Source organism: Mobula birostris, chromosome 6 (assembly GCF_030028105.1).
Source record: "Mobula birostris isolate sMobBir1 chromosome 6, sMobBir1.hap1, whole genome shotgun sequence".
Classification (NCBI taxonomy): domain Eukaryota; kingdom Metazoa; phylum Chordata; class Chondrichthyes; order Myliobatiformes; family Myliobatidae; genus Mobula; species Mobula birostris.
The window spans coordinates 122,674,909-122,695,879 of NC_092375.1; the positions used below are offsets into that span (position 1 = coordinate 122,674,909).

General features: G+C 43.1%; 1 protein-coding gene across 1 annotated transcript in view; it reads right to left on the bottom strand.

Moving 5' to 3' along the window:
* LOC140198720 (uncharacterized) overlaps window positions 1-20,971 on the bottom strand; it is a 140,739-nt gene that overhangs the window by 58,286 nt on the left and 61,482 nt on the right. The window contains exons 3-8 of the mRNA XM_072259736.1: window positions 17,983-18,069; window positions 14,367-14,384; window positions 12,868-12,915; window positions 11,747-11,791; window positions 11,214-11,264; window positions 18-50 (exon numbers count right to left, since the gene is read on the bottom strand). Coding sequence (XP_072115837.1) covers window positions 18-50; window positions 11,214-11,264; window positions 11,747-11,791; window positions 12,868-12,915; window positions 14,367-14,384; window positions 17,983-18,069 — 282 coding nt within the window. The remainder of the gene's footprint in view (window positions 1-17; window positions 51-11,213; window positions 11,265-11,746; window positions 11,792-12,867; window positions 12,916-14,366; window positions 14,385-17,982; window positions 18,070-20,971) is intronic.

A 20,971-nucleotide genomic window follows, 5' to 3' on the forward strand; every position in this document is an offset into this window, starting at 1 on the left:
CAGTTTTATGATCTCACCCCTCCAGAGGCACCAACACTCTCAAGGTCAGCCTGGTGAATAAAAGAAGAAAGTAGCACTCATCGATGAAGAAGAGAGAGGTGCAGATCAGATGGATTTGTTATGCCTGTATGAAGCTGGCAACCACAACTTGCATGAAGGCCAGGTCAGGTGTCTTTTGTTTACATTAAATGAAATTGGGTTCATTGCTCTTAATTTGAGACTACCAATACAATGGCTATACCTGAACTAGAATGATGCTAATATCCTGGCACAGAGAGAAAAGAGAGGGGTTAAGGGCTTCAAATTATTAAAGTATGAAAGCAGATGGTGGAGAAGGGGGCAAGGGGATAAAGGGACCTTTCTTTCAAAGAAACCAAACTATTTTAAACAAACTAAACCTTAAAGAGCAAATAGAACAGGTTAAACAGGGAGAGCCTAAAATGCCAGGCAATAAAATTTAACAAGGGTGGGTGATGATACTTAAAAATAATGGGACAGGAACTGCTACTGAATTCGAACGTACAATATGACAATATAGCTGTCTTATGAAGAGCAATGAAGGAACTGTAGCCAGGATTTAATTGAAGTTGAGAGGAGGAGCTGTTTTCTCACTGAGAAATACAAGATTCTATGAGACGAAAAAAAAACAATCAATAGTCTTGGTGTCAGATCCAAAACTAGAGGACATGGTCATAAATAGCCAATCCCATATCTCAAGGCTAAGAGAAGGAAGAATTTCTTTTAGATGGATAATTGAAAACATTTATAATTCACTGCCTTGGAGCACAGATCAGGGATTGGTGGAATTTTGGATACTATGGGGATCAGAGGACATATTGAATGAGCAGAATATGAATGTTTACAGCCATATTCTTATCAAATGGTGGAACAGACTAGAACCACTACATGGCCTACTCCTGCTCTGCCTCTGTTAATCTTGTGTAAGTAATAAAACAGGGAACTGGAGCTAATAGTATATTCAGAGGTAACCAGTATAGGTAAAAATCATAGTTCTGAGAGGCACATTTCTTGTTATATATATCACAATAGTATTAGAAAAAGTAACACTGCTACCACAGTAACAGAGAATCCATTAGAACAGAAAATGAGATAATACAGGAATAATCACACTAGTATTAAGTCTACAGAAAAGGAAGAAGGAAGAATAAATCTGTACACATGTTGGGGAAAAATGCACCTGAAAATTCATAGATATGGCATTGTTTTTACTGCCGCGCAGCAAGAAGTCTTCCTTTTTCTGGAGTGGAAGACCATTGTTCTCGGGCCAAATTATACTATTCGGGAAATTCACCTTGACTTCCCCCACTTGTGTGACCCAGAGTGACTTCAAATATCATAGTTCCTCCAGAGCACTCCCAATCCAAACTCAAATCACTGACTTGGTGTCTTCTCTATCATCCCACCCCTAAATGTCGGTTAGCCTCGCTCCTGAACTCCTAATTTCCAGCTGAGGCTCTGATCTTTCTCATCACCACTTAACAAAGTCCCAATCTCCAAATCCATTCCCTGAACCAGTCTGAAATGGTGCAAAAACGTGGTCAACTTTTGCCCAACTCCCCCAGAGCTGGTGCCAGTCTGAACCCCAAACATTCTTTTCTCAGTCTGTGCACATGATAGAAATCATGCATGCAACGGCCTTGGAAATGGGAGAATCACTTAAGTTAGCAGCTGTAGGTGCTTAACCCAAAATGACATCACTGAGGCCACACATCAATTTCATTGATAAATTATCTGGGTGGATTGCACTACTCTGAAACAAAATTGGCCTGATGTGACAAATGTCACATGGATGTAATTGGGCAGAATTCATTGGGCCAGAATGGCCTGTTACTGTGTTACATCTCTAAATAAAAAATATAACCATATAACCATATAACAATTACAGCACGGAAACAGGCCATCTCGGCCCTTCTAGTCCATGCCGAACTCTTACTCTCACTAGTCCCACCGACCTGCACTCAGCCCATAATCCTCCATTCCTTTCCTGTCCATATAGCTGTCCAGTTTAACTTTAAATGACAACATCGAACCTGCCTCAACCACTTCTGCTGGAAGCTTGTTCCATACAGCCACCACTCTCTGAGTAAAGAAGTTCCCCCTCATGTTACCCCTAAACTTTTGCCCTTTAACTCTCAACTCATGTCCTCTTGTTTGAATCTCCCCCACCCTCAAAGGAAAATGCCTATCCACGTAAACTCTATCTATCCCTCTCATAATTTTAAATACCTCTATCAAGTCCCCCCTCAACCTTCTACGTTCCGAAGAATAAAGACCCAACTTGTTCAACCTTTCTCTGTAACTTAGGTGATGAAACCCAGGTAACATTCTAGTAAACCTTCTCCGTACTCTCTCTATTTTGTTGACATCTTTCCTATCATTCAGTGACCAAAACTGTACACAATACTCCAAATTTGGCTTCACCAATGCCTTGTACAATTTCAACATTACATCCTAACTCCTATACTCTATGCTCTGACTTATAAAGGCCAGCATACCAAAAGCTTTCTTTACCACCCTATCCACATGAGATTCCACCTTCAGGGAACTATGCACCTTTATTCCTAGATCCCTCTGTTCTGCATTCTTCAATGCCCTACCATTTACCATGTATATCCTATTTTGATTAGTCCTACCAAAGTGTAGCACCTCACATTTATCAGCATTAAACTCCATCTGCCATCTTTCAGCCCACTCTTCTAACTGGCCTAAATCTCTCTCTCTAAAATAATTAAAAACTGTGAAATTAAATTATCAAAGAACCTAAGTAAATTCCATATTATTCTACAACCATATAAATTGATGTGGGAACAAGGTCACAAGAGCAGATAGAATAAAATAAAACACAGCCATGGCTAGGCAGTAATTTTATATAATTAATTTGCTCTGTCTCTACTAAAGAGATGCATGAAAAGATTAGAACTAATTGATATTCCAAGTAAGAGAATACTTATTAAGTAAGCCACTGAAAAAAGCCCTCATCTGGACAGATGATGTCCATTTTAAAACAATCTAGTAAACTGGAAGCAAATACTTCATTAGATATACAATGAATAATTTATTAGAGTAAGTGTAGAGCCAGAAGACTGACAGATAGCTAGTATTGTACCTATTTTTAAGAATGTATGTAGAACATGCTCAGAGTGTAATGGACTAGGCATCACATAATTGGTGGTAAGAAAAAATAAATTCTAACTAAAGAATGATTGTTAACTATCATTCAGGACCCCTAACACCTAGGACATACCCTCTACCCATGGTTACTATTAAGGAGAAGGTACAGGAGCCTGAAGACACACAATCAATGTTTTACGGACATCTTCTTCTCCTCTGCCATCAAGATTTTTGAATTGACAATGAATCCATGCACACTACCTCACTACTTTTTTTCTTTTTTTTGTTCTCCTTTCGCTCTACTTAATTTGATTTTATTTATATATATATATATATATATATATATATATATATATTCCAATTGTAATTTGTAGATTTTTTATTATTTTGTCTTGCAGAACCCTGTTGCTGCAAAACAACAAATTTCACGATATATTCCAGTGATAGTAAACCTGATTCTGATTTTGATTCTGAAGAAAATAGCAAAACATTTGAAACAAAAAGATACAATATTAAAATAGATTTCAAAATGTGATACCTTATTTGAAGAAAGTCATTGGAATCTCTAGGAATTTAACTGAATGATTACAAAGTGATCCAGTGGATGTAAATTATCTGGATGTCAGTGAAGTACCAGATTAGAGATTAATAGAGAAAAGCATGAAGTCAGGGAATAAGCAGTGAATGGATGAATGCAAGGAATATGTAGGAAAGAACATATGGATGAACTGTGAGCTGATTAACAAAACCATATGAAAACAAGGTACTATTCTGACTTCAAGACTAACAGAACTAAAAATTGTTGATGGTGCACCTTTTTAGTTATGACATTGCATGCAAATTTGATTCTAAAACTGGGAGGTTTTAGCTATCAGGAATCAGAAACTGCTGGGTTTCGTCTCTTTTGGAAAGGGAAGGCTGGAAGAGTACAAAACCATGGAAGATTTTTATAACCTAGATACAAAGAGCTAGAAATTCCATTGTGTGGTACAATGCTTAGAGACACAATGAAACTCCATCAGAAGCATAATCACTAAACACACTTAACAAGTTTTTGCATACTCAGTCTCAGTCCTAGCAAAGTTTGATGACATACAAGTGGGGCCATGAGAAGCACAGTAGTGCTTCAAGGGTAGACAGCACACAGTTATCATTACCTACACAATTTCACAACAATAAACTATATATAAGATTAAGAAAAGATTTCAGCCTATTCCATTAATAGCACTTTTCTACCTAGACCAGTAGCATGATGCTTGATAGTTCTCTGATTTCCCTATAGATACTGTAATAACTGAAGTGATAGCCCCAAGATCCACACCCAGCTGATGATTACTTGGATTTCTCTCACTAACCTTCACAATCGCTGAAACCTATCGAATGGTGAAAGGCCTTGGTAGAGTGGATGTGGACGGTCTAAGACCAGAGGACACAGCTTCAGAAGAGAGAGGCAGGCGTCCTTTTAGAACGGAGATGAGTAGGAGTTTCTTTAGCCAGAGAGTGGTGAATCTGTGGAATTCTTTGCCACAGGCAGCTGTGGAGGCCAAGTCTTTATGTTTATTTAAAGCAGAGGTTGATAGATTCTTGATTGGTTAGGGCATGAAGAGATACGGGGAGAAGGCAGGAGATTGGGGTTGAGAGGAAAATTGGATCAGCCATGATGAAATGGTGGAGCAGACTCGATGGGCCAATTGGCCTAATTCTACTCCTATATCTTATGGTCTTACCACCTTGATAACAACTTCATATACTTGACCCTCTGGTCTCATAGAATCACATAGTCACATGGCAGACAAATAGGCGCTTGCAATTCAACCCATAGTTCTACCACACACCTGCTAAAAGTTATTTACAGTGGATAAGTAATCTGCCAGACTTTGGGCAGTGGGAGGAACCAACTCTATGGTCCCTGTACAAACTCCACAGAAGGTCAGGATTGAACACAGTGCATAAGAACATAAGAAATAGGAGCAGAATTAGGCCATTCAGCCCAAAGGGTCTGTTTCACCATTCGATCTTGGCTGATTTATTTTCCCTCTCAACCCCATCTACCTTCTCCCCATAACCTTTGACACCTTTAACAATTAAGAACCCATCAACCTCCACTTTAAATAAGTTGGCCTTCAGAGCCATCTGTGGCAATAAATTCCACAGATTCATCACCCTCTGCCTGAAGAAATTCCTCATCTGTTCTAAGGGGACATCCTTGTATTTTGAGGCTGTTCCCTCTGGTCCTAGACTCCTCCACTATAGGAAACATCCTCTCCTCGTCCGCTCTATCTCAACCTTTCAATATTTGATAAGTTTCAGTGAGATTCCACTCTCATTCTTCTAAACTCCAGTGTGCAGTGGCCCGGAGCCATCAAACGCTTCTCATAGGTTAGTGCTTTCATCCTCAGGATCATTCTCATAAACTTCCTCTAGACCCTCTTCAATGGTAGTCTGTTCTTAGATATGGGCCCCAAAACTGCCTACAATTCTCAAAATGTGGTCTGACCAATGCTTTATAAAATCTCAGCATCACATCGCTGCTTTTACATCCTAGTCCTTTTGAACTGAATGCTAACATTGCATTTGCCTTCCTTACTACTGACTCAACTTGCGGTTAACCTTTAAGGATTCCTGCATGAGGACTTCCAAGTCCCTTTGCGCCTCCAATTTCTGATTCACTCAATACTGCACAATACTGATGTACAGTGATGTTGAGCACAAGTCGAAGATTCATCATGGGGGTGTTGAATGGAATTTTGTACTCAACTTTTTATATCGGCCAAAAAGTTAAACTTAGCTGACAGCAGACTTGTTGATGCAGGGTTGAAGATCAAAAATGAATGTGAAATGCAGCCAGCGTAGTCCAGGAGAGGTGAAGGAAATATCCCATGTTCAGCCTAGGATACCAGACCTCACACACTTTCCAATCAGGACAGAAATCTAGTTACACATACAGGATCAGACAGTGCATCTGACCATACATGCATACCTCACATTAGACCGTATCTCCACACCCTCCCTTCCCCAACCCACAGACTGAGACAAAATTCAGCCTGTGTATCTGGGCACACAGAATAAACCTGTGTACAACAGAAAATGCAGGAAACACTCAGCAGGTCACTGAGCATCTTGGAAAAAAAGTTAATGTTTCAGATCAAAGACTCCTGTCATTAATTCTTATTTCTCTTTCCGAAGATGCTGCCTGATCTGCTGAGTCCTTCCATCATTTTCTGTTTAATTTCAAGTTTCCAGAACCTGCAGTTTCTTTATTTTTGCTTTCCAAATGAGACCCCATACTCACCTGAAATTACAATGTCCACTCTAACACGCTCATAGCCCAAACCAACCTGTGTCATCAGTCCCCTGAAAAATCCCCCACACTTACACAAATCCTTAAGCAGCTAGTGTTTTTGAATCAGACTGTGTAGCAGAATAATGCAGCCAACATGGCAGTCTGGCTTCAGTTAGCAATGAGATTATTATATAGGTAAGTTATTTTAACAAATGGAGAATCGATGCAATGTCCCAGGAACTGTGCATCTGAAAAACAACTCCTGTGCAAGATTTATCTGCACATAATTATAAAACATAAAGCTGCTTTAATTAAAGATCAGTTTTTGACTGATGCAGTGCGGTGCGCGGGATGACTCCTGATCGGAACTGATCAAAAACGTGGCTGAGAGAAGGGCAGGACCGGCAGTTCGCTAATCCAGGATTCAGACGCTACAGGTGTGACAGAGGTACACGGAAGTGAGGAAGGGCTGTTACCTTTCTGATAAGACAGGACATAACCGCAGTACTTAGAGATGACATTCTTGGGGGGAACATCCAAGGAGGTGGAACTTCAAAACACTGTCACTCTTGTTGGGGAGTATTATAGACCCTCCCCCAAATGTCAGCAGAAACCTGATGAGCTGGTGTACGGAGAAATTTTTCATAGTTTTAAGAATAATAGGGTTATAATCGTGGGAGATTCTAATTTTCCCCAGATTGACTGGGACTGGGTGTTAATGGATGAGACAAGGTGGAATTTGTAAAATATGTCCAGGAAAGTTTCCTGAATCAATATATAGTGGACCCTATTCAGGACAGTGTAATACTGGACCTCCTCTTGGGGAATGAGGTAGGGCAAGTGGCAAGTGGAGAACACTTCGGCTCTACAAACCATAACTCTATTAATTTTAAGACAATGATGAAAAGAGTAGGATAAGTCCTCCTGAAACTGGAGCAATGCTAACCTGGGGGAATTAGGCATGATCTACCAGAGGTTGATTTGATAAGCCTGTCTGAAGGGACAGGAACTAATGGCAAATGGGAGGCTTTTAAGAGTTGGATATGAAGAGCCCAGGAGCAGCATTTTCCTAAACACAAAATAATCTGCAGATGCTGGGGTCAAAGCAACATTCACAACAAGCTGGAGGAACTCAGCAGGTTGCACAGCAACCGTGGAAAAGATCGGTCGATGTTTCGGGCCGGAACCCTTCGTCAAGACTGTAGAGGGAAGGGGCAGAGGCCCTATAAAGAAGGTGGGGGGAGGGTGGGAAGGAGAAGGCTGGTAGGTTCCAGGAGAAAAACCAGTAAAGGGAAAGATAAAGGGGTGGGGGAGGGAAAGCAGGGAGGTGATAGGCAGGAAAGATGAAGAAGGAATAGGCGAAAACACAATGGGTAGTAGAAGGAGGCAGAACCATGAGGGAGGTGGTAGGCAGCTGGGGGAGGGGGCAGAGTGAAATAGGGATAGAAGAAGGGAGGGGGAGGGAATTACCGGAAGTTGGACAATTCTATGTTCATACCAAGGGGCTGGAGACTACCTAGATGGTATATGAGGTGTTGCTCCTCCAACCTGAGTTTAGCCTCATCATGGCAGTAGGGGAGGCCATGTATGGAGACTACCTAGACGGTATATGAGGTGTTGCTCCTCCAACCTGAGTTTAGCCTGACTACCTAGACAGTATATGAGGTGTTGCTCCTCAGGTTGGAGGAGCAACACCTCATATACTGTCTAGGTAGTCTCCAGCCCCTTGGTATGAACATAGAATTCTCCAACTTCCGGTAATTTCCTCCCCCTCCCTTCCCCTATCCCTATGTCACTCTGTCCCCTCCCCCAGCTGCCTACCTCCTCCCTCTTGGTTCCGCCTCCTTCTACTACCCATTGTGTTTTCCCCTATTCCTTCTTCACCTTTCCTGCCTATCACCTCCCTGCCTCCCTTCCCCCACCCCTTTATCTTTCCCCTTACTGGTTTTCCTCTTGGAACCTACCAGCCTTCTCCGTCCTACCCTCCCCCCACCTTCTTTATAGGGCCTCTGCCCCTTCCCCCTACAGTCCTGACGAAGGGTTCCGGCCCGAAGCGTCGACCAATCTTTTCCACGGATGCTGCCCGACCTGCTGAGTTCCTCCAGCTTGTTGTGAGAGCAGCATTTTCCTGTTAGGGTGAAGGGTAAACCTGGCTAATTTAAGGAATCCTGGCTGATGAGAGATATTGATACCCTAGCTGAGAAAAAAAGAAGCATAGTTTGGATTTAGAAAGTCAGGATCAATCGAATCTCTTGGTGACTATAAAAAGATTAATAATACTCACAGAGGGAAATTAGGAAGGCAAAGAAAGGATATGAGATGATGTGGTAGACAAGGCAAAGGAAAATCCCAAGAGTATAAGGGTGGTTCGGGAGGGAGTAGGTCCCCTAAAAGATTAGTAGAGAGATCAATGTCTTGAGCTACAGAGGTAGATGGAATTTTTAAAAATATTTCTCCTCGATGTTTACTGAGGAGAAAATCATGGTTGCTTAAGAGATAAGGGAAACTAGTGGAGATGTTTTGGAGGAAATTCATATTACCAGCGGAAGTATTTGCAACCTGACAATACATTATGGTGGATAAATCCCCAAGACTTGACTGAGTACATTCACAGACTTTGTGGGAGGCCAGAGAAGAAATTACAGAGGCCCTTGCAGAGATATCTGCTTCAACGTTAGCCAGAGGCAAAGTTAGCAGACTGAAGAGTGGCTAATGTTCTATTGTTCAAGAAGGACATCAAGGGCAAGCCAGGAACTACAGGTTGTTCAGCCTGATATCAGTAGTGGTGAAGTTACTGGTGGAAATTCAGAGGGAAAGGATCTACTAGCATTTAGACAGATAGAGAGATAGATAGATGGATTCAGAGGAGTCAGCATGGCTTTCAGAGTGGAAACTTGTGTTCTACGAACATTTTAAAGTTTTTTGAAGAGGTAACCAAAGAAATAGATGGGGTAGGTAGTCTGTTTAGACTTTGGCAAGGCATTTGACATGATCCTGCATAATAAGATGATCTGGAAGGTTAAGTCCCATGGTTTTCAGGAAAAACTACAAGTCTTGGGCACATATATATAGCAAGAGTGTCTAAGACTTTTGCACAGTACTGTTGTAATTTTGTGTATTGCATTGTACTGCTGCCGTAAAAAAAAAATAATTTCGTATGTGAGTGATGGTAAACCTGATATGGGTCTCTATTGTGGACTGAGATTGGGAATGGAGTAGGGAGAGGAGAATTCTGGTTGGGAAAAGGGGAAGGGAGAGAGCAGCACCAGACAGACGTTCTGTAATGATCAATAAACCAATTGTTTAGAATCACATGATGATCTTGCTTGGTGTCTCTGGGCTGGGTGTGTCTGCACCCGCACCACCCCTCACCCCTGGCACTCCTTCTTGCCACCTTCCCATACCCCTCTCTCAGAACTCCACCCTCACCATTCCCAAGGTTCTTTGCTCCCGCCAGATTTACAAACTTGCTCTCCGCTCCACATTGACAAATACAGTGCTGTGCAAAAGTCTTAGGCACCCTAACTATATACAATATACAGTATAGTATGTGCCTACCTGCTTTGCACAGTACTGTAGTTAGATGGATTCAAAACTGCCTTATAGGTAGGAAGCACAGGGTGATGGCTGAAGGTTGTTTCTTGGAATGGAGGCTAGTGTCTAATGGTACATTGCAGGGGACGGTGTTGGACCCTTGTAATTCATTTATATACGTAAGTGATTTGGATGCCCGTGCACAAGGCTTAATCATTAAGTTTGTGGATGACATGAAATTAGGTGTTGCTAGAGAAGAAGGTAATCGTAGATTATGGGGGATCTTGATCGGTTAGGGAAGTGGGCCAAGGAGGGGCAAATGTACTTCAATGCCGATAGGTGTGAGAAGATGCATTTTGGATTGTCAAACCAGCGAGGGACTTCCAGTATGAATGGTAGTGCACCAAGTGTGTAATGGAACAGAGAGACCAAGGAGTTTAAGTGCATAGTTCTTTGAAAGCAGTCTCACAGGTAGACAGGATGGTGAAAAGGGCGTACAAGCATTCTGGCCATCATCATTCAGGGCATTGAGAACAGGAGCTGGAACACTACGCTGCAGTTTTTTGTCACTGGTGAGGCTGTAGATTGAGCAGTGTACGGTTCTGGTCACTTTACATGAGAAAGATTTGGTTAAACTGGAAAGAGTACAGAGAAGATTAACAAGGATGTTACCAGGACTAGAGGGTTTGAGTTATAAGGAGAGGTTCTCCAGGCTAGTTATTTATTCCTTGAAATACAGGAGAATGCAATCTTATAGATATGTTTAAAATTATGAGAGGTATAGATAAGGTGATGGTAATAGTCATTTCCCCACAGTAGGGAAAACCAAAATTAGGGGGCATAGATGTAGGGTGAGAGTGGAATCATTTAAAAGCGACCCAAGGGGTGACTTTTTCCATGCAGATGATGGTGAGTATATGGAACGAGCTGCTTAAGGAACCGGTGAAGACAGCTACAATAGTATCATTTGAGAGGCTGTTGGATAGGTACATGGAGGACAGGACTTGAGGGATATGAACAAAACACAGGAAATTAGGACTAACTGAGTGTGCAGCATGGTCTGCATGGATTGGTTGCACTGAAGAACCTGTATTTGTGCTGTACCACGACTATAGCACCCTGTTCTGTCTCCTGTGGGAGAGAGCCTGCATACCTAAATGAATCAAATTAGGAACCACATTATTGGTCAGAAATGTGTCATGAATTCAAAGTGCAAACAAAGACAGCTAACAATCACTGCAATAGGAAATTAAAATTCACAAACCCGAGCACTGCCTCGGCTTCCGACTGATGTCCACTCATCTTCATCAGACACCTGTACAAGAAACAAGCACGTTACCACACAGGCAGATGACAAAATCAAAGGAGGAAGGTGGAATGACTAAAGATGAGCAATATATAGCCGGGAATGGGGCTGGGTGAGGGAAGCAGAGGGCAGGTGAGGAAGAAAGAGATGGGAGAAGAGAGGGGAGAGATGGGGCAAGGGCAGAGAGAGGGACAGAGTGTGAGGCAGAGATATGGGGCAAGACAATAACAGTGGGCATCACTACAGAGGGAGTGAGATATGACTGGATTAGATGCTCTCAAGAGTTCTACATGCTGAGTGTGAAGTACAGTGGGGAAGTGCAGATAAAATGCCGAAGACATGTGAATTAAAGAGAAATGAGAGGAGACAGTGACAGAACAATGGACAGTGAATTGGGAGGGGAAATAGTGAAAAGAAGAACAAGGGAAAGAAAAGGGAATTTGTAAAAGGAGAGAACAAAAGTAACAGAGAGAAAGAAGGAAGGTACAAACCGAAGTGTGTCTTCTGAATCTGCGAGAGTATTTCTCGCTGTCTTCCTGAAGTGCCAGGAGGATGATGAAGAGGGAGAAAAAAGCCAGAGTTTGTAAACAGTTCAAGCTGAGATTCAGCAACAGTTGTTCAAAATTTTATAACAGACAGAAGACTGAGGAATCACACTTCATGCATTCTGTGCCAGACTCAAAATATAAAGATGTGAGCCTTCAAATGCTGACTGGGTTGAGGGGTCTGCAGATCCATAGCCTGCAGTAGGAACATAGATGAGGGAGAAGGTTGGTTCTGTAGCTTGCTCCTCAGATCAGGGACACACTACGAGAGGATTTCACCTCATCCACTTTTGGCTCTTAATGGAACTCAGACCAGCCAAGAGCTGGTAGTGAGAAATATAATGATATCTCAGCCTTTCATAGAGCAGATTGTAGAAGATTCCCTCATTTACCAGCAAGCAATTTGCCTTCCTCATTATCTCATCTCCAATGGACATTGTGAATTGTTTGCTCATCAATGTGAGGAACTGCATTGTTCATAAAGAAACTCTTCAGGTTAAAGACAGTCAGTGCCAGTATCAAAGTCTTTCCCGGCAGCTATAGAGTGAATGACACTCTGATATCAAGTACTCCAGGAGATGAAGCAAATCTCTGGCTACATTGCAGAAATGGGAAAATTAGGTCAACACTGAGTTGATAATGTTTTCCTCCTTTCCAATGCCTTGAGCTTAGATTCCTGCTCATGGCTGCCTATACAGCCTCGCATAATCCAAGTGCCAGTTCACTGCTCAATCAGTATATGCACTGCCCAAATCTAATACCCCGGGGCCAGATGGACACCCTTCTATGGCTATAGTCTGGACTGGTTTTCACTTGGGGAGAAAAGACCACGTCTTTTTGTGGTCTTTTTCCTCCCATCACATCCCATCCCAAAGACCACAAGGCATGCATCTGTCCAATCGTCGACAGGGAGAATGGCAATAGCTTACTCTAAGCACTGACCAGAATGGAAGCTCAATTTGCCCAAAGGACATCAGACACCAGAACCCTGCAACTGAGGATTATTTCCAAACGTAAAATGTGGAAAGGGGAAGACTCTACATGCATTCTAACAGCACAGGCATTACCATCCACTGCTCGATGTCTCCCCACTTTGTATCCAGCCCATAATATTTCTACGAATAGAAAAAGGGAGAGATTAAGAGGAGGAAAGAAAAGTCAAGGACAGTAAATGAGGAGCAACTCAATATATGTTAAAGATCGTTGAATGCTTCAAGACCACAAACAACAGCAAACAACATTAATAAATACAATCAGTGGCCACTTATGTTAGGTACAGGAGGGGAGCCCGGTGCAGTTTTCTGCTGCTGTAGGCTGTCCACTTCAGTGTTTGGCATGGTTTACATTCAGAGGTGCTCTTCTGCACACCACTGTTGTTATATTTGTTATATACATGGATATTTGAGTTACTGTCGCTCTCCTGTCAGCTTAAACTAGTCTAGCTATTTTCCTCTGACCTCTCTTATTAACAAGTCATTTTCACCCGCAGAATTACCGCTCACTGGATTTTTTTTTCTTTTCACACCATGTTGTGTAAACGCTAGAGATTGTTATATGTGAAAATCCCAAAAGATCAGCAGTTTTTGAGATATTCGAACCACCTCATCTGGCACCAACAATTATTCCATGGTCAAAGTCAATTAGATCGCATTTCTTGTTGCTTGGTCTGAACATCAACTGACCCACTTGACCATGTCTGCATGCTCTTATGTATTGTGTTGTTGCCACATGATTGGCTAATTCCATATTTGCATTAACAAGTATAGGTGAACCTAAAAAAGTTGCCACTGCGTGTATGTGAGCTGTGAGAAACACAACAATGTATTCTCACTTGTTAAGCCTGATATTTAGACAGTTTTATCATTCCTAAATGGAGACCACCAGCTACTTTGGCCCCTATCATCCCCAATGATAGCTTAGTTGTGCCATACTAACTGAGCCAATTTTTCAGTACTGAAATTAGACTTCAAATTTCCTTTCCGTGCAGAAAACAACAAAAATCTACGACTCCACCTAAACTAGAGCTTTAGGCCAAAATTGAAATCGTCACTGGTGAGAATGAGTAATTACCTTACTGAAGGGCAGAACAGGGTCAAAGTAGCTAATTTGCCCTATATTAGTGTGCAAACTAAGCTGGATGGACCTGCTAGGCTGCAGATGGGTTACAGTGGAAGAGGAGACCAGGCAGATGGAATTCCTCTCCCGGGTGTTGTTGATCTCTTGTCCAGGGAGAACAGCCCAGTATTTTTTCTGAAACATCGGAGGTGGGTGTTCCTCAATTATTTGCTTTCTCTCCAGCCCATATTTTGGATAGGTGTCCAACAGCATCACCATGCTTCTGCGGGGCAAACTCTAACTTCTATTTGATGATCACACCGTCAGCACTCGTAACTGGAATTAGCCCAGAGGTGGAGGCGAGGTGTGAACTCGGGTCATAAACTAAAAATGTGCATGGAGTGTGGCAAAAGATCAGGCAATGAAGGGTGCACATTGACACATTTGATGAGTAAGCTGTCATGCCAGATTACTTTAAACATTTAGACAAACAAAGCAAAATACATCTCACCTTCTGTACCTGGTAAATCTACCAAGAGAAAGCAGTGGAGAGAAAACAAGAGAAGGCAGAAATTTAAAAAGAATTCAACTGAAACAGAGGTTCGACAGAGACTGAATCCGAAGCAGCTGTTGGCCACAGAAAACCATGGGATATTTTCTTCTGATTTCCCTTATTCCCAACCTACACCAATACCATGTCACTCTGCCAGCCATGCACCTCTGCTGGCTATAAGGCCAGTTCTGCCCCCAGGCAACTTGTGCCAAAAGATCAGTACAACAAATTCATTATCTTTTTGACTTCCTCTCTAAAGTAGAACTGTACCTACCATCATTTAGAATTATACTGTGGCCGGTATCATACCCCAGTGGTACAGTGACAGACGTGTGTCGTACAGGTTTTGTATCCATATGTTATACAGCGATAGATCCATATTTTTGGCAGTATTGCTCCCTGACATTATGGGGTCACAAGCATGCAATGCCTTCAAGTACTACTCTGCCATCCCAGTAAGAAGCACCAGACCGTACACTCAAGGCCCGCTCATTTGATTTTACTTAAATCAGGGACTTCAACATTCTTCGATGCAAACTTAGTATCTGAGCTGCAGCCAACCACACAAAATCTATCAATTATGCTTGAAGCACCAGGCATCCTGCTAGTGGCATAGTGGGAATGATGATAGATACATCACAACCATCCTCCTCTAACCAGACATCAGAGTAGCCAACTCATGGTACATAATAAATGGGCCTTCACTGGGTTATTGTTCCCTCCATCGTACATATGGTCCCAAAATTACTCAAAGGGAAACAATGTAAACATCTGTCATTGAAGCTGTCATTTAAAATCACCACCAGAGGGCAGCAGATTGCGGATGAAAGCCATCAGATGCAATTAACCCTACCACCCTCCTCTGACTCCATCAACTTTCCTCCCCCACTAATCCCAGCCCTATTTGCTGCCGTGTTTTCACCATGCCCTCTGAGCTTCCCCTCTTTGACGCAGAACATTCTGCCCTCAGTAAGGGCCTTACCTTTGTACCCCTTCATTTGCACCTCAGTGACTTCTGCATCCGCCACGACGCCAAGCTCTTCTTCCATCACCTCTGTCTCTAAGCCTGCTTCTTCAGCAAGAATTCCCTACTCCTCCCGTCTCGAACCCTCCTCCTATTCTTGGACACCCCACACTGGTTCTCTGCCTGCTTGGATCTTTTCATCTTTAATTGCCAACAAGACATCAACTAGCTCAACCTCAGCACTACTCCTTACCCCTTTGAACGCACCACCCTCCACTCTCTCTGCACCAATCCCAGCCTTACCATCAAACCCACAGACAAATCATGTGCTGTTATAGTGTGGCGCACTGACCTCTACCCTGCTGAGGCCAAGCAGCAATTCTCAAGACACCTTCTCTTATCTACCCCTTGAAGATGACCCCACTCTCAACCATCAAAAAACTGCCTCTGACATCATCACTGACCTCATCAACTCTGGAGATCTCCCATTCACTGCCAACAAACTCCTGACCCCCTTACCTCCTACCCAGGAAACAACAAATTTCACTGTCTGGGTTGGCCATTGTCTCTGCCTTCTCCTGCCCCTCTGAATCATGCCCACACACCTTGACTCCCTTCTATCCCCCTTGGTTCAGTCCATGACACTTCTCATACTCTCTATTTCCCCCCTACCTTTCAACTCCCTGGCCTGACTGCCTCACTTTCACCATGGCTGTCCAGTCCCTATACATTACTATCCCCCATTAAGAAGGCCTTAAAGCTCTGCTTCTTTTGCAATTAAAGAACCAACCAGTTCCCCTCCATCTCCACCGTCCTTGTCTGGCAGAACGGGTCCTCATCCTCAACAATTTCTCCATTGGCTCCTCCCACTTTCTCTAGAATTTCTCACCTGCATGGGCCCCAGATATGCCTGCCATTTCGTCGACTATGTAGAACATTCCATGTTCGAAGCTTTCCACAGTAATACTCCCCAACTCTTCCTCCACTACACTATCGACTATATCAGTGCTGCTTCTTGCACCCACGCTGAGCTCATCAATTTAATCAACTTTGCCTCCTACATCCATCCGGCCCTTAAATTCACTTGATCCATTCCTGACACCTCCCTCTTCTTTCTCCCCATCTCTGGAGCCAAACTGTCAAACCTACCAGTTCCCATGGCTACCTTGACTATACCTCTTCCCACCCAGCCTTCTGTAAAAATGCTTCTCCCTCTTCTCAGTTCCTTTGTCTCTGCCGCATCTATTCCCAGGATGAAGCTTTCCTTTCCAGGACATCAAAGATGTCCTCCTTCTTCAGAGAATGGGGTTTCCCTTCCTTCACCATTGACGTTGCCCTCAGCTGCGTCTCCTCCATTTCCTGGATATCTGCACCCACCCCAACTTACCACCACCTTCCAACAGTAATAGAATTCCTCTTGCCCTCACCTACCACCTCATGAGCCTCCGCATCCAGCGCATCAGTCTCTGCAACTATCACCATCTTCAAAGAGGTCCTTCTATCAAACACATCTTTACCTCCCCCCCTCCCCACTCTCCCCTTTCTGCAGGGATCACTCCCTCCATGATTCCCTTATCCATTTGTCATCCCCATTAATCTCCCTCCCGGCACTTATCCCTGCAAGTGACCAACGTGCTACACCTGCCCATTCACCTCCTCCCTCACCTCCATTCAGGGCCCCAAACAGTCTTCCAGGTGAGGCAACACTTTACCTGCGAATCTGCTGGGGTTGACTATTGTATTCAGTGCTCCCGATGCAGTCCCATGTGCATTGGTGAGATCCGTTATAAATTGAGAGACTACCTCGTCGAGCAACTCCGCTCCATCCACCTAAAGCAGAACTTCCTATTGGCCAAACATTTTAATTCCCATTCCCATTCTGACATGTTGGTCCATTCGTCCTATGGTGTCACAATGAAGCCACCCTCCGGATGGAGAAGCAACACCTTATATTCTGTCTTGGTAGTCTCCAACCTGATGGCATGAATATCGATTTCTCATTCCGGTAAATATTTTCCCCCTCCTCTTGTCCATTTCTTCTATTCCCCACTCTGGCCTCTTATCTCTTCTCACCTGCCTGTCACCTCCCCCGGGGGCTTCTCCTTTTTCCCTTTCTCCTATGGTCCACTTTCCTTTCCCACACACCTGGTTTCACCTATCAGCTTCTAGCTATTCTCCTTCCCCTTTCCCTAACCCTACCTTTTTATTCTGGCGTCTTCCCCCTTCCTTTCCAGTCGTGAAGAAGGGTCTCAGCCCAAAATGTCAACTGTTTATTTCCATAGATGCTGCCTGACCTGCTGAGTTCCTCCAGTATTTTGTGTGTTGCTTTGATTTCCAGCATCTGCAGAATTTCTTGTTTTTATCAGATACAGTTAACTTGGTTCTCAGCCCAAGTTTGTAAGTTCACAGTCTGCGTTGTCTCTATGTACGTTCAGAATTGCAGCATTTCACCCTTCGCTCTCTTATGAGATTACTTGGCAGATCTTGCCACAATTAGAAATGCAGGCTCTTCAGACTCAGCCCAACTATAAATCTTCTGGCCATGGAGGAAGCATAATAACAACCAACCGCAATTAAACTCTGGCAACACTTATTCAACCCACAACTCACCTCCTTCTGTTGTCTCTCCAGCTCCTTCATTCGAATCTCTCTTGCCTCAGCTCGTGCAGCTCGCTTTGCAGCCAACCTGGCCTCAGCCTGTGAAAGTCAAAAATTAAACGTTGATGACTGTTAGGAACCACACCTCACTTCACTGGGAGGCCCCAGAGTAGTTCACGGGATTGCACACAAATCAACATGGCTCGCTGTTTGGATCAGCCCGCCCCACCATTGAGCACATTGAGAAGGAGCCCTGCCACAAGAAAACAGCATCCATCATCAAGGACCCCCCATCCAGGCCATGCTCTCTTCTTGCTGCTGCCACCAGGAAGGAGGTACAGGAACCTTGGGTCCCACACCACCAAGTTCAGGAACAGTTATTACTCTTCAACCATCAGATGCCTGAACAAGTGTGGATACCCTCAATCACTGAACTGATTCTACAACCTACAGACTCATGTTCTCAGTTTATTTATTTGTTTGTTTCTTTTTGTATTTGCACGGTTTATTTTCTTTAACACATTGGCTGTCTGATAGTCTTTGTATGTAGTTATTCATTGTATTTCTCTGTTCTACTGTGTTTGCCTGCAAGAAAACGAGTCTCATCGTATATGGTGACAAATATGGTGACCTGATAATAATTTTACTTAAAAGGAAACAGTGGGAATGAATTATTCTATCCTTGAAAAGGCCATGATTAATTAAAGATAGTTAGTATGGCTATTTGGGGGAGATCCTGTCTAACCAATTTAATTACATTTTTTTGAAAAGGTAACAAAGCGTGTTAATTAGGCAGTATAGCTGATGTAGTCAGTAGATGAACTTCAGGGAGACCTTTGTCATGATTCCACATGGGTGACTGGGTCAAAATGATAGAGGCAAGTTGGCAACTGAATCTAAAATTGGCTCAGTGATACATGGCAAAGGGTTCTTTTTGTGATGGGAAGCATGTGGCCATGGCATTCCTACTCCTTGTAACAGAAAGGGGAGCTGGAATTGGAATTGGTTAGTTCTTGTGAGGTACAGTGAAAAGCCTGTTGTGCACACTGTCCATACCGATCATTCAACACACAGTGCCTAGAGGTGCTACAAGGTAAAGCAGGGACAGAATGTAGAATGAAGTGTTACAAAGGAAGTGCAGTGCAGGCAAACAGTAAGGTGCAAAACCATAATGAGGTGGATTGTGAGGTCAAGGTCTGTTTTATTGTAAGAGGGAACCATTCAATAGTCTTATAACAGCAAAATAGAATTTGTCCTTCAGCCTGGTGATGTGTGCTTTCAGGTTTTTGAATTTTCTGCTCGATGGAAAGGAGAGAAGAGAGAATGTCCGGGATGGTTGGGGTCCTTGATTATGTTGGCTGCTCTACTGAGGCAGCAAGAAGTATAAACGGAGACCATGGAGGGGAGGTGGTTTCTGTGATGTGCTGAGCCGCGTTCACAACTCTCTTACAGTCCCAGAAAGCAGTCATCATACCGAGCTGTGATGCATCTGGATAGGATGATTTCTATAGTACATCGATATCGATAAAAATTGGTCAATGCAGATATGCCAAATTTCTTTAGCCTCCTGAGGAAGTAGAGGCACTTCTTGGCCATGGCATCTACACGGTTATACCAGGACAGGCTATTGGTGATGTTCACTCCTAGGAACTTGAAGCTCTCAACCTCACAACTTTCGCATCATTATTGTAAACAGAAGCATGTGCACTTGCCCCTTTCTGAAGTCAATGACCAGCTCTTTCTTTGACATTGAGGGACAGGTTGTTGTCATGACACCACACACTAAGCTCTCTATCTCCTTCCTGATCTCTGACTAATAGTTATTTGAGGAACAGCCCACTATGATAGTATCATCTGCAAAACAGAGTAGACACTGGCCGCAGTCGTGGGTATGTAAGGAGTAAAGTAGATGTTGAGCAGCAGTGTTTACAATAATCATAGCAGAGGTGTTGTTGCCTATCTTTACTGATTGTGGTCTATTAGTCAAGAAGTCCAGCAGGTGTTGATTCCCAGGTTTTGGAGTTTGGTGAGGAGTTTGCTTGGAATTATAGTATTGAAGATAGAGCTGTGGTCAATAAACAACACTATAATGTAGGTTCTTTACTGCCTAGATGCTCCAGAGATGAATGTTAGTCGGGTGAGAGGGCATTCGCCAGAGACCTGTGTCAGCAGTAGGTGAACTGCAGTGGGTCAAGGCTGTCTGGAAGACTGGGGCTGATGTGTGCCATAATCAGCCTATCAAAGGACCTCATGGTGATAGACAAGTGGTAGAATCACTGGATCGTATTCATCAAGGCATGGTGCCCTGTTTATTATGACCTGATTTTTCTGGCACTGCCAGGTTAAATAGTAGGAAATTTATCCTCTTGATTACAGAATCAAAAAATTGAGGGCGGAGGGGGGGAACATTTTGAGGAGATCTGAGAATGAAATTTTTTCATACTATACTTTTAATCTGGAACACAGTGGCTGAATGGGTGTTGGAGGCAGATACTCTTGCAAGAATTAAGCATCTAGAAAAGAACTTGGATTCCCAAGGCATAGAAAGCTACAGAGCAAGTGCTGGTAAATAGCATTAGTATAGATGATCATGTGGTCAAAGAGTCTGTTTCTGTACTTTATAGCTACATGAATCTCAATATTGCGTCCCACTGGCAGATGCATAAACACCAAATTAGTAGCCCTTATCATCTACCAGGCTTGCATCCACTGATGTCATGTCAGCTACATAATGACAGACTTGTACCTAGTACAGTAACCAGAAGGAAACTGTCGTTCACTCACCAATACAGGAGCTCGATATTAGTGACAAACTTGTACGCACCACGGTTTTATTCCAGTATCATGAAAAGACAGAACTATCCCACCAGGTGTGTATTGCAGTGCTGTACAATGGCACCTGTTACTGTAAACTCTGCCACAGACTTACATTCAGCAGGACAGCCGCATTACCACAGCATTTGGAACACTGTTATGATAAACACTAAGTAAATGCAAGATC